The sequence below is a fragment of the Coturnix japonica genome, chromosome 5 (assembly GCF_001577835.2).
Source record: "Coturnix japonica isolate 7356 chromosome 5, Coturnix japonica 2.1, whole genome shotgun sequence".
Lineage (NCBI taxonomy): Eukaryota > Metazoa > Chordata > Aves > Galliformes > Phasianidae > Coturnix > Coturnix japonica.
The window spans coordinates 27,027,029-27,040,637 of record NC_029520.1 but is presented as its reverse complement, the minus strand read 5'-3'; the positions used below and the strand labels follow the sequence as shown (position 1 = coordinate 27,040,637).

General features: G+C 38.5%; 1 protein-coding gene across 3 annotated transcripts in view; it reads right to left on the bottom strand.

Moving 5' to 3' along the window:
- Nucleotides 1–13,609, bottom strand: part of EIF2AK4 (eukaryotic translation initiation factor 2 alpha kinase 4) — a 29,039-nt gene that overhangs the window by 12,110 nt on the left and 3,320 nt on the right. For all 3 annotated transcript variants that reach the window (XM_015864741.1, XM_015864744.2, XM_015864742.2), the window contains exons 5-22: nt 12,781–12,861; nt 12,141–12,289; nt 11,499–11,614; nt 10,687–10,844; nt 9,747–10,282; nt 9,271–9,380; nt 8,589–8,746; nt 7,837–8,249; nt 7,055–7,124; nt 6,128–6,211; nt 5,090–5,212; nt 4,526–4,630; nt 4,334–4,391; nt 3,727–3,806; nt 2,972–3,073; nt 2,364–2,414; nt 1,086–1,322; nt 476–551 (exon numbers count right to left, since the gene is read on the bottom strand). In XM_015864741.1, coding sequence (XP_015720227.1) covers nt 476–551; nt 1,086–1,322; nt 2,364–2,414; nt 2,972–3,073; nt 3,727–3,806; nt 4,334–4,391; nt 4,526–4,630; nt 5,090–5,212; nt 6,128–6,211; nt 7,055–7,124; nt 7,837–8,249; nt 8,589–8,746; nt 9,271–9,380; nt 9,747–10,282; nt 10,687–10,844; nt 11,499–11,614; nt 12,141–12,289; nt 12,781–12,861 — 2,707 coding nt within the window. The remainder of the gene's footprint in view (nt 1–475; nt 552–1,085; nt 1,323–2,363; nt 2,415–2,971; nt 3,074–3,726; nt 3,807–4,333; nt 4,392–4,525; nt 4,631–5,089; nt 5,213–6,127; nt 6,212–7,054; nt 7,125–7,836; nt 8,250–8,588; nt 8,747–9,270; nt 9,381–9,746; nt 10,283–10,686; nt 10,845–11,498; nt 11,615–12,140; nt 12,290–12,780; nt 12,862–13,609) is intronic.

Here is a 13,609-nt window from a genome sequence, read left to right as displayed (position 1 = left end):
AAATAGTTTGGGAGGGAAAACCTGAAAAGCTCCAAATACAAGGAAATGCTTCCAACTGTTACTGACAACAGACAAAATCTAATAGAAAACATATCCAGCTCCACTGTCTTTTCTGACATTTTTTTACTCTTTTAATCTGCCAATAAATGCAAGAAAGTTTGGTAAGTTTTAATAGAAGGAAACAAAGTAACTCATCTTCATTTGGCTTCATATTTCCCAGTTTCTCCTCTTTTATACCACGACTTATTTAACCAGACTGTGATATAGTAGGGAAACTTCCAGTTTCTGTTTTAAAGATTACTCAGTTTTATAGAAAATATAGATCAGCACCAGATAAAACATGCCAAAAGTTTCATATTTCCAATAATCCACAATGACTGAACAAACTCTGTGACTCGCAATAGCAGCAAAATCATTCCTTAAATCCACTCGGTCATGAAAAAGGGAAGCGAACAACTTGTGTAAACACACTCACCGTGTCTCTTAAATACCCGGCTGACGGTCTCACATACGTGCTGCTGGATCTTGGCTGCCCAAACAGAAAAACTGCCCTGAAACCATCACAAATAAAAAGTACAGATATAATTTACATGTGAGGAACACTGCACTTAACATGGGTAAAAAGCACCGTACTATCTTCTTTCACTATAACAAACTGCATTGCTTTCACAACAAAAAGCAACAAAAGCCGCACAAAGCATCATTTGACTGTCACCTTGCACTGTTTTACAAAGATTTAAGAACCCAGAGGATTACGTTACCACCATTAGAATGGAAGAAAACACTGAAAGCCAACAGTTTATGCTGGCAATCAGATGCTAAGTACTATCAGTTTAAGAAAGGTTAAGAATAAAGCTTATTTCTTCATTGAAGAATTGAAGTAAGGTTAAATGTGAAGCGGTTATTTGGGTCCCATACCGCAAATTTGTAGTTTTAAACAGTAACAAACGTGAGGGTTGATTTTAACAGATAATAATCTCATGCGTGCTTTGAAGTCAACCATAGCATCCTTTTTTTTTTTGTGGTCGATTTTTAAAAATCTAACATAGGAAAAAAACCAAAAAACCCACCAGCCCTTAACAAACCTTCAACGTATCACTGTCATAGGTGTAGTCTATAGCTGGGGATATACGCTGTGAAAATATCTGGCTCATCATGGTGCGGTAGGCTTTGCCATCCACATTGGCTAATGTATGGTGGAGCACTTCATGAAGCTCAGACTCCTCCATTTGTGGTGGTGGAAGATGTTCGCTTTTTAACAGCTCCACAGCTGTTGGTCTTGCTGCAGGGTCATGGTTCAAGAGCCACGTAATAACCAATCTCTGCAAGTTAAATCAAAACCTTATTGTTTCACTTATGCTAACAAGTGTTTAAAATAAACATTCTTAGTTACACCACATGAAGAAGATACTGAGACTATAGAGGAAAAAAAAGGAAACAGGAGTTTGAATCTTTAGGCTGGGTAATTCTTTGCTTATTACAAATATCTTTTGTTGTGGTATTACCCGAATAAAGAACTACTAAAACAGACTGTTAGAAATTTATTAGTCTGTTTAGATCTCTAGGGATGACAAAACCACACAATGACATTTATTGTCCTATGTTATGCAAGCTCTGGCATCTCCATGAACAAAATGAAGAGAAGACAGAATCACATGCATAACAAAGGTTTGTGAGCTACAGACACTAAGGAGTGTATGCCAGTAAACCACATAATATGGAAACACTTCTGTGGCATTAGTGAGACAGACTGCTGCTCCACTAGCAAAAGAGACAAACGTTAATGCTGACTGTTAAAGAGCGAGTCCATTCACACAAGGAAAAACGTTTTCTCAGATGATTCAGAAAAAAATTACACTGCACCTTATCACTTCTTTCCTCTGCCATGGAGGCATAACTAAATAAGATGAAACAGAAAGAATAAAAGAAACTATTCGAATCCATCGAGTATCTGTCATCTCAAGTTTCCAAAATAGCTCTTGGCAGAAAAATTCAAACTTAGAGCATTAATTTACGTTGTGTATCTCCTCCCATTCTGTGACACGGATCTCTTTCAAACATTTAAGGGTTCAAAGAACACAACTGCAATTACTTTGTGTCTAAAAGCTACAAATGGTCCCTGGGAGCCTTAAAGGTATGCAGGCGAGTTCTGCATTTCCTCATGACTGCACTCAGGGAATTGTGTAGATAAGCATGTTTCAGTGACGATTTCATTACTCATTTAAGTTTTTCTTTCTTACTTTGTTCTACTGTGAGGTAGTAACAGTTCGGCAGGAATCACTAATTCAGAATTAAGTGGGGAAAAACGATAACAAGTGTTTCTTGATATGGATATCTACTAGTTAAAATGTCTTCAAAATTACCTGCTTTGCATGCTTGACTTCATCGAAGTCTTGAGGAAATAAAATACTGGGCTACAAAACAAACAAACCACATTTGTATTAGAACAGCCAGTACTGTTTGTGCAAGCTGTCTTACAAACAGAGACCGAGCTGTGATAGTGAACACAGGGGAAATATACACAGGGAAAAAACCCAACCCGTGATAAATTGAGTTTGAAGAGCGAACAGAAAGAAGAATGTTACTGAGATGCAAGTGTGATGTTCTGTGAAAGACAGTCCGTACTCACAGTCACTTCTCAACAACAAATAAACTGGTTCTTGAGAACTCACTGGGTATAAACCCAGCTGTACTAAAAGCCATGATCTGTTTATTGTTGAAGATTATACCTCTAATGTTTTGCAATAGAGAAGTTAATTGCATTGAGACAGTACAGTGACTAATGGCAATAACGTTAGGAAATCCAAAGTACATCAAGAAAATGTCACCAGGAGCTCCAATTCTTCCAATTATTCTTCCCTTCTACTTTTTTGTTTGTTTGTTAGTTTTTAAAGCACTCTCCATAGAAACGTCTTTCTTTCTCTTAAGCTATTTGATGCTCAGCATTGATCCTTTATACCTGTATACTTACTAATCTCAGCTGACCAAGAACAAAGATCCTTTCCGATGCAGTACTCATGGGGCGGTAGGACATTTCAAAGAATATTATACCCAGACTGAACAGGTCCACTTTCTAGGGAAGAAAAAATACAAAATTCACAGGTATCGCTTTTAGATTTCCATGGAAGATGTCAACAGAAAAAAAGCTTTGGTTAAATTTCACACTATAGTGAAGCATGTGAAAGGTGTGGGTTGCCTTATTTGTTTATTTGCTTTTCTGTTTAACTTTTTCAAGGGACATAATCCATTAAAACTTGTAAGACTTCAATTACTTTTATCCTCACAGCACTGCCTTGACATAAGGACTCCATCTCACTTTGAAAACACAATTGTTTTGAAATTCAGCTTCTCTGTTCATATAAACAGAGAAAAAAAACCCACAAATGTACTGCTGACCCTTGAAATGACAATCTAGGAATCCAGGAGAGCAATTTGAACAATGATGTTTTGCTTTAGCAAAGACTCTCAGACTTCTAACTCATTCATTTATAAAGACCCTCCTTTCAACATCAAGTTGCTTGCACATGGACACAGCACAGGCAAAATCACGGCCTCGCATCCTTTTACCTTCATCTACTCTTAAGCAAGGGAGTGAGAAATATTTCTTTATCTCAGAAGTCCCACCATATCCTTTTCCATCTTGAATTCATCTCAGTTAAGCATGAGTGACCTGCATTGTACCCACTACCTTAGATTCCAAGCTGCTTTTAATAAGTCTAATCATACCTGATTGTACGTAGATTTTGTGCTTCCTTGGACCTCTGGGCTGACATACAATGCAGTGCCAACCATCCCCGTCAAATTACCTACAAAGCAAAAGATGAGAGCATTAGTTTCAAGAAAGTAGGAAATGTAGCATCAAAGTCAAGAAAACTCACTCATCTTTTGTCCTTATTTTTTCCAGGATAGAGTGCAGATTGTCATAAGAGATAGTCAGACATGAGCAACTTGCAGAACAGTTCTCTACTGCACACATGAAATGGATGTGTCTGTCTATACTGTTTACATCCTGTCTATTGCTCTCCACAATTTTAGTAGGTCAGCACACAATAATACAACTCCACTTCCAAAGCACTCATCTAATGACAGAAGATATACTAAAGCTTTCTCAAAGCACAGAAGTCATCCTGATACAGAAAGTGTTAAAACAAAAAATTAAAAATAAAAACAAAAGCAATCAAACAAAAATCCCTCAAATCTTGAAATCACCCCATATAGAGAACAGAAATGCAGACGGAACAGATGTTCAGGATCTCCATATATCCCATCATAACAATGCCATATACGAGACTTTGCTTAAAATCATTTAGAACCAGCTACTGCGTATACTAACCTGATGGGTCGTAGTTAGCAAAACTATCTGAGGGATTTTCCTCTTGCTTAGAGACTGCCTGAAATGAGGAAAAAGAGATGTGCACAGTAAAGATGATGGCATTCACAATATGATGGTCATCTTCTATGTTCATCTTCCAGGTTATTACAACACCAAAAGCGAGTTGTTTAATTCACTTTTGGCCGTACTCACTGCATTTGCTGGATGGTCCGTAGCTAAACCAAAATCACCAATTTTCACATGATCGTTGGAATCTAAAAATATGTTCACAGGCTTCAAGTCTCTGTGGATCATTCCCTGTTAAAGCAGGTGAGCAACAACAACAAAAAGACTGATAGCATAAGGAACAATAAACGCAATGCAAAACGTAAATCTTATAACAGACTATATATAATAGAATGTAACAGTGTTTTATTAATTATTCTATATGCAGCGGAAAATTTACTGCATTAAGACACCAGTGACTAATTTTGAAGACTGTAGTTGCTAGCCCAGAAACTAAAAACAATCTTTGGTGTTAATATGTGTCGAAAGCAACGTTTTTAAAAGGAGGCTTTTTTTTTTTTTATGACATAGGGAAAAAATGAAGTGATTAATTACAAGATTAAAACTGATGAAAACATATTCTAAAACCCTAGAGCTGAATAATAATGGCAAGAGTAAGGACCACTAATAAACATAATTATGTAGAATCAAATGTTCTAAATGAATAGAATAGAATAGGTCACAGCGTATATAACTGCCACAGTTGCTGACCTTTTCATGGATGTAAGCCAACCCATCTAAAATTTCTCGGAAGAGCCTCCACAGCCGACTGGTGTCTTCATATAACCCTCGGTCAATGGTATCCCTCAGCGTGCTCTTTTCACAGTATTCCATCTGCAGGTGTGTGTATGTTGGAGACAGAGGGAAGAAAGTGAGTTTTGTGAAGGAAAAGAGTGATCAGGAATTTCTGTCTGTGAGCACCTTCATGCCGGGTTCCATCAAACACGGTTCAGCAGCAGATAATATCACCCAAACATTGAGGTACTTGGAATTTTCCTCAGACGTGTTTTAGCTGGAAAATACGCACTCCTGGGTCCTATCTCATTTTCAGGGGCAACGGTACTGGTCTGTTTTATAGCCTGTTCTCAATCATAACAGTAAGAACAAGATGAAAGCAGACCAGGCATAATGCATGTTCAAACCAGGCTTTGAAATACCTCTGGCTTTACTTTTTTTGGCTCCTTGACTGCTTGTTTTATTCTATATATAGAACAAGCAAACAAACATAAAAAAAATCTAATTCCATCTAACTGCAGCTCCCTTCCAGGCAAGGGCTACCAGCACCTGCTTCATAAAACACTGCACACAAACCAGACAGATATGACTGCTAACTTCTCTGTTGGCCCAACTCTTTACTTCTGAAAACATCTCCTTTCTGTTAAGTCTGAAGGTTTAAACTTGCATGAGTTTTCTTTTGTTCGGGTCATAAAATAGCTTTGCAAATCACTGTATTTCTTGTTAAAAACAGTAAATACGCTGTAGTTTCTTTGAAGAGAATGAGGAAGTTTTAATATCTGCAATCTATATCTTCAAGTATAACAAATACAGTACAAAACAATGGGAAGCGTTGCACAGTGCCTTCCCCCCAGCCAAACCTTCTAGAAAAACAGTCTACTGAATAAACAACACTGGATTGAGTCTCATTTTGTTTTTAAAATGGCATCACAAAACCAACCAACCATACAGCAATTTATCTCTGCTAATGAGAATGAACAGCATCCTTTCATCCAAACACACACACAGCCTAACCTGGATGTACAGGTAATGCACTGTTTGAATGACTGGTGTTCTGTCCTCTTCTTCGTGGCTATTCTTTTCATTGTCTTCTTCATCCTTTATTGCAGTAAAGTAACAGAACAGCTAATTACAGGAAGCAGCCCAGAGCTCTCTTATACATCCTATCTTTTTTATTTAGTCGAACGCATTAATGAAAACTCACCTTCTATATCTGGGTTTCAATATTAGCAAAATAATACACTGACATTTTTGTAACACCCACACTTCTACATCTGCTAGAAGAAAAGATTTGACCCAATTTGCACTTTCAAAGCAAAAACAAATAACGTTTTTGCCGTAACCAGACACCGGAGGAATAAAACTTCCAAAACATCTGGACAGAATCTTAATTTCTAAGTATGTCAGATTAAAATAAAAATTAATAACAAATAAAGCAGGTGTAGTAAAATGAAAGATAACAAAGGAGAAAATCGACAACTTTGATATATCAGTCTTCCCTACCTCTCCATGACGGACAGTGCACTGCCACTTTATTAAACATGTATCAGGCCAATGTACATTTTAACAGAAAGGAGGAAGCTGAGAATCACTAGGAGCACTTTACAAACCATCAGGACCGGCAATGACAGATTCTACACGCTGTAGAAAAATCTGCCCATTAGCTTTCTATCGAGTCCTCTGAATTTTTACCAGGCTCATGACTATAAAATATGAATCATGTGTAGCTCAATGACACTTTGAGAAACAGAATCCAGATTAGCTGCATCAGTTAATCATTCTTAAGTAGCTCACGGTGGCACAATATTTGCTGTCATTAGCATAATCTTGCATGATTCTGTATTTACACCAGTCATGAAACAGAACCTCCCAAATAGTCTGACAAGCAAACAGATCACTTAGGGACATTTCCATTGTTACTAGCTTTATCCTTGTACTTACTGGAGGGTGACCTTTACTGTTCTCATCCTCGTTATCAAACACTATTTCACTTTCAGAGTCTGTAGTTGGCCTGTCAAAAAGAAAACCAAAGTTTTAGCATTCCTTAAGCAGACATTACCGAGAAACATTTAGTCAGAAACCTTCAGCCTGTATTTGCTGGGGGAAAAAAAAGAAATCAAAGCTTTTATTGAATGACTTCCTACATGCCTTAAACAGAGCAAATGAAATGCATCCTGCTTGCAAAGCAAAACTTCCTTTGACAGCTCAGCCCTTCAAAAAAAGGCATATATTCCTATGGGTAGGATTTAATTTCTGTATTCAGTAAGCAAAACAGAGGTAAGTTTGCTTGCAATGCAATGCTTAAACACAAGTAACAACACAAGCAAAAGTACCATCCCATATCCAGCAGCAGCTATTGAATATGTTATTAAAATCAGAAGAAGAAGGATGAGTAAGGTAACTGGGGGGACTTCTAATTTTCATGATTTATTACAAGCATTACGCCTTAAAGTTGGAAGAAAATCCAACATAAATCAAATCAGCAGCCATGCATCTGAAACTTCCAGAAGCACAAACCAGCTTTCCTCCCATACCTACAGTAACTACAGATCTTCTCCCCGGCTTATACAGCTGCTGGAAACACAGGACTTTTTTTTAACTGGAGGACAGAAGAAAGATGCAGCAAATCACCTCTGACAATGTGAGAATGGCAAAAGACACAAGCCTGGAACACTCAACTATGCTAATGCTTCCTACAGTGCTAATGGTGAAGGACTGCTTACAGAAATGAATGCGAGAACACCCCATCGCCATCATCATCGTCGTCATCACTGGACTCCTGATCTGCTCCACTGAATTTGTTGCTGGAGGATCTCTCACACGAAGTGCTCCACTCAACTGAACTTGACAGAACGGGGGGAGGAGCGTTGGCTTCCACGTCGTTTGTCTCCTCTGCCGTAAGGATGAGACCTGCTTTGGTGGGCGTTCTTTTGTCTTCGGATGTCTCAGATGATGACACAACAGGAACAGGACTTTCGTGTTTTTCTATCCAGGCATTGTAATACCTCACAATATTTTCATGGTTTAAACGGGAAAGTAACGTTACTTCCCCCTTAATCCTCCGGAATTGCTTACTGGCAGTGTTTATGCGGATACGTTTTACAGCATAATAGCAGCCATCGAGCTTATTTCGCACCTGAAAATTTGAATAAATCTGAAGTCAAACACTTATAAACACCCTATTAAGCACAGCCAGACCCAGAATTTCATGGATGTGGGAAGTTTTCCCTCCACCTAGGAAACAACTGCAATTGAAACGCAAGCTTCTCCACACCGATGGGGCTCTTAGCAGACTCCCAGTAATCTCTCTCAAAATTTATCAGCCTACTCAGCTCCAGATGAAAAGCACAATACAGGTACAGCACTCTGTAAAGCCACACGCAACACCAAACACTGAGTACACTATTTTGCTTCAGAGAAAACAAACTCATTCCCAAGAAGGATTTCATAGTGAAAATATTTTTTACACCAATACCTTGATGACTGCTCCAAAAGCCCCTTTGCCAAGTAATTTTAGCTCTTCGAACTCATTGTAGTAGCGTGAAAATTGTCTCTGTGTTTCTGTGCAGAATGAAGCACTGGATATCTGGCTGCTGGGCACAACTGTCTCAATGCAATCTATGCCTGCTGAATCTGAAATGAGGACATCACAGTTACCAGCACTGGTAGAACAGGGAGAAGGTGGTAAGGCACTTGGCACTACAGAATAGGCATTAGGATGAAGATAAGCCCTAAATAACCAAGTGCAACTAAACCTGAAATACAGAAGTGCTCTGCTGAGGAGAGTTAAGCTCTGGTACAAACATAAACCATACTGCAGTGTTTAATTATTAACATTAATTACAGTGGACAAAGGAACGGATTCTAACATAATATGGTGAGAAAAGACGTTTCATTGGAATGTAATTTTCCAGGAAGAAAATTAAGACTGACATTTACACCATGTGGCTTCCTCTGCTGATGAGGATACAGCAGTCCAACCACCTCACCTGTCCATGGACCTAAAAGCTAGTGTGGTCTTTAACTTCCAGATTAGTTATGGTACAGCATTTGCAGAAACATGGTCTTGTGATGATCTAGCACCATTCAATTCTTCTCTTACTGAAGGCACGTGGACCAGTTATTTAATAGAAGACATAAGGAAACAAGTTTCTCACCATCTAGATTTTCTTCTGCTACAGGTATTTTCATAAGTGGAATGTTTATAAAACTGTGTTGTAACAGTTGCTGAGGAGTCCATCTTTCTTTATCTTCCAAACAAACACATCTGTTAGCAAAGCAAAAGGAGAACTGTTGAAAGACCTACCCTGCATTGGACCCAAACACTCAAACAGATCTGCTTGTATTTAAGAAGTGATCACCTTTATCATTCCGACAGAATCGGAGGCCAAGAGAGACTAAATGGCTTATCCATAGAGACATACGAAGCTGGTGGCAGAACAGAGCAGAAGAGACCACCATGCCCGTTCTCCTGAATCCCAGATAAGCAGCCTGATCCTAGAGAGAGAATGCCTCTTCTCTAAAACCTCTGACTAGTGACGCTGGGATTTGACTGTTCTTTTGAAACACGGATCAAGTCTTTAAGAAAAACAAATCACAAAGAAAAATATAAAGGGATGCAGCGAACACGTACTTTTCCAGAAAGTCTTGGAATTCAGCGGGTAAATTATTAGGAACAGCGACTGGATATTCCTTGGTTACTTGGCCCTGGCTGAGTGAAAGCAGAAGCAAGCCCAGACTCCAGACATCCCCTTTTTTTCCAGGTTTGCTGGGAAGAGAATCCTCGCTAAAACGAACTTTGGTCTGCTCAAAAACATCTGCTTTGCAGATATCCGCTAAGCGTTTGGAAATGCTGTAGTCTGTCACCTTGATGTTTCCTTCAGCATCTACCAGGATACTGGAAGCACAAAGAACTTTGTGCACCACTGAATTATTGTGCAAGTAGTCCAGAGCTGACAAAATCTGGCTCACATAATGGCGCAACTGCTCAATCGGAACTGGAGTCTCTTTGTGCAAGTACGTGGAAAGGCTGAACCCTCCTATGTGCTCCACTATAATGTCCACCACAATTGAATCCTCCTGTTCTCTCAAGTTCATACATATGTAATGCACTATGTTTGGGTGACTCAGCTTTGTCAGTGAGCTGAACTCGGTCTCTGCACCCTGAAGCTGTTAAGAGAAAAACAACATAATACGCATTATGTCATATCTCACAAGCGCACAATTACTAAAATAAGTCATATATACAAAAATACCTCTACAACACATCAAAGAACTGTGGACAAGGAGCAAGAATAACTTTGGTTTCTGTCAGGTATGTTTGATTTCCTCTTCCTTCAGAATTTTAATATTCTATTATTTGATAAATGCATCCATTCAAACACACTTGCTTTCATTCGTATTTTACATACACTCCTAAATATCCCAGCATATTCATCTTCTTCTGTGGTGTAAATCCTTTGAACATGAACATTTTGAGGCTCATCACCCTCTCAATATAAATTAGCAAATTCAACAAAATCATTGAAACCTATCTGAGCTTTATGAAGCCAAATACAAGAAATGGGCATTACCTGTTTCTTACACTTCTCTATCTTTTCTATTTCCTGCGCTGTAAGAAATTTTCCCATCTTTTTTTGCCAGTGCAGAACCCACTCATATATTAAAACAAAATCTCCAGTGTGAGTTTCCAAGGCATTGTAGACTGATTTACCGAGCTGTTCATCCTTGCCTAAACACAAAGGGAGGAAAAGAGGAACACAGCTTATTTTCTCCTAAAGGCCCAGCAGGAGCTTCTGCAAAAGCTAAAGAAAGACTGGTCTTTATCATCTGAGAATTGCAAACCTACCTACAACTGAACAAAAGCTGTACCCATGTGGGTGCTGTGAAAGATCTCTGATGAATGTGAATGCTATGCTGACAAATTCAACTAGCAATAGAGAAAACTACAGCATGTTGGCAAAAACTGCTGCATGCCTTAAGAATTTCAAATTTCAACAACCGAATACTCTTCCCTGTTCTTACCATTGGTAACATTACTGTAAGTTGATTTCTTGCTTGGCTGCCATGTGTCTGACAAGGTAACTGCTTAGATTTAAAATCACTCTTTCTAGGACTATTTTAGCTATGAAGATAATAGAACACTTTGTGGTACGGCTGTTAAGTAATTGATTCTGGAAAAGCAAGTTTTTACTTAAAATAATCTCAGGAAAATGTTAAAAATTTACCAAAAAGTAACTTCCTATTACTTCCTACCTCTTCTGGCTGTGACATTCCATTTTGCACAACAATCTTCTCTCTGCCCTTGCTACTTTGTACCTGTCAGTATTGTTTAAGTTCTCCCCCCACCAAAATGGTATGTCAAACTGCAATTGCTTTTGCTTACCTAGACATTTTCCTTTATGCACAGTAAGCTGCCCAGCACCACTTGTGCTGAAGTTCAGAACTTCATAATTTCCAGGGGACTCTTCATTATTACCAACAGAAAACTGGCGCTCTCGCCTGCAGTATAGACAAAACATTTTCCACTGTCTCAAAAGATACATTTGTTACAGTCTCTAGTTCCTAAATATATCACTTCTGCAACAGGATTAGCTTGAAGGCCCTTCTGCATCCAACAATGACATCCATCAAAGACACCCAGTTGGCATGAATGTAAACAACTTTTTGTTGCTCATTTCTGCTTTAGTTTAATTATTTTTCCCTCCTTAAAATGGGCTTCCCGTTTACTATTACGCCTCAAATCCATCCTACGAGAAGGGGAAAACTGGGGAAAAAACAAAAAAAATTGGTGCATTTCAAACCTTCTTACATGCACATGCAGAGCTGCACGTGAGATCAGAAAGAACTCCAGACCACTAACCCAAATGAACCTCCATTACTTCTTGATACAACCTACTCTGAAATTAATAGAAATATTACCACTTTCTCCAAGTAAATGCAACTGGTATGAAAATCACGTAAGGTAGAAGCTCAGCCAAAATCCCGATTAAAAAAAAACCAAAACCGTGCAAATTGCCATACATACCTTGAACGCCCAACTGAATTTGGGCGTTGTTTATTATTCACTCCATGTTCCAAACCGTTCCCATTTACATTGGAAGCAACTCTGTACCCTGATGTATCTCTCCTGTGAGAATTTTCTTGACTTGCCAGAGCAGCTATTTCCAGACGTTCCTGAAGATCAGGAAAAATACCAATAAGTACATAATTGGCTCCTACCCTCAACATTTGTGGATACACCTGACTATTATGCCATGAAGTCATCGGGTCCCAGGGAAAATACAATCCCCATAGAAATAAGGCTGAGGAAGAAATGCTGAGATTCAGGCAGTACATTTTAGCATTGTCTGTGGGCGAGAACGTAAAGGTGCTTTGCAGCAAATCTGGGAACGTTACCAAACCAGCTCTATTCTTTATCCATTTTAAAATATGTATCCCAGTGCAGTAAAAAGACCCAAGCTATTTTCCCTTATAGTTGGCTTTATTTCCGAAATAAATTCCACATTACCATGAACAGAAGATACTATCTTAACTTAGATTGCCTAGAAGAATTGGATTAGTAAAAAAGAAAGATCTTCAAAAATTCAGTCATGAAATTCTCCTAATTCTATAAGCATGTGGTACACAGATAGAACAAAAGGTTTTGCAATGCTCACAAAGAATACCTGTTTGGCAATCTCTTTCTTTTTTCTTTCCTCTCTTTTCTCTTCCTCCCGTCTCTGAATCTCATTAAGGATTTCACGTTGCTAAAACGAATGTCAGTGCTGTTAGACATGCAACCATAAACACAGTGCAACTCAAATCTTAGCCTGTTAAAAATCGAGGACATTGACTTCTCAAGGGTATTAGAGAGTATTCACACATCCCAGAAGAACAAAATAACAAAATAAGTAAAAAACAAAGAACAAAATGAAAACCACAACAGAAGTCAAATTAACTCTTCTGAGGAAGTTAAGAGAAAAAAAAAAGTATGAATTGTGAATGGAACTTTAGAGAAAAGAAAGTGATTTCTACTAGCAAACCCAACAGTAAAGTTTTCAAACAGCACATTTATTGAGAAATAAAACAAGAGCTATTCTGCCTGTGTTCCCACAGTGTGATTTCACATCAGAAGTCTCTGTGTGGCCCACATGAATCCCCTCAACTGTAGGGCAGAATAAATACGTCTTTCCAGCTTAAGACATGTTGGTTTAAACATGCTGGTCTCTAGAGGAGCCTGTTAGAGTGAATACAGCAGTCACTTTACAGTGAACAAATAGGTAGGATTACCTATCTGCCTGTCAGCTATTTCCTTGTTTTAGATGGAACGCACCCAACATATACATTTACTCAGACTTTCGTTATGAATTTCTTTATAAATAGTTTCCATAGGATCACCAATCAGCAAGTTTGTTTCCAGGCACTAGTATCTGTCAGGGTTAAATTCTCATCAGAAAGAAGCTACAACAGAAGCAGCAGATAGTTCATGGTGCACCTATTGATGCTGACGGCTCT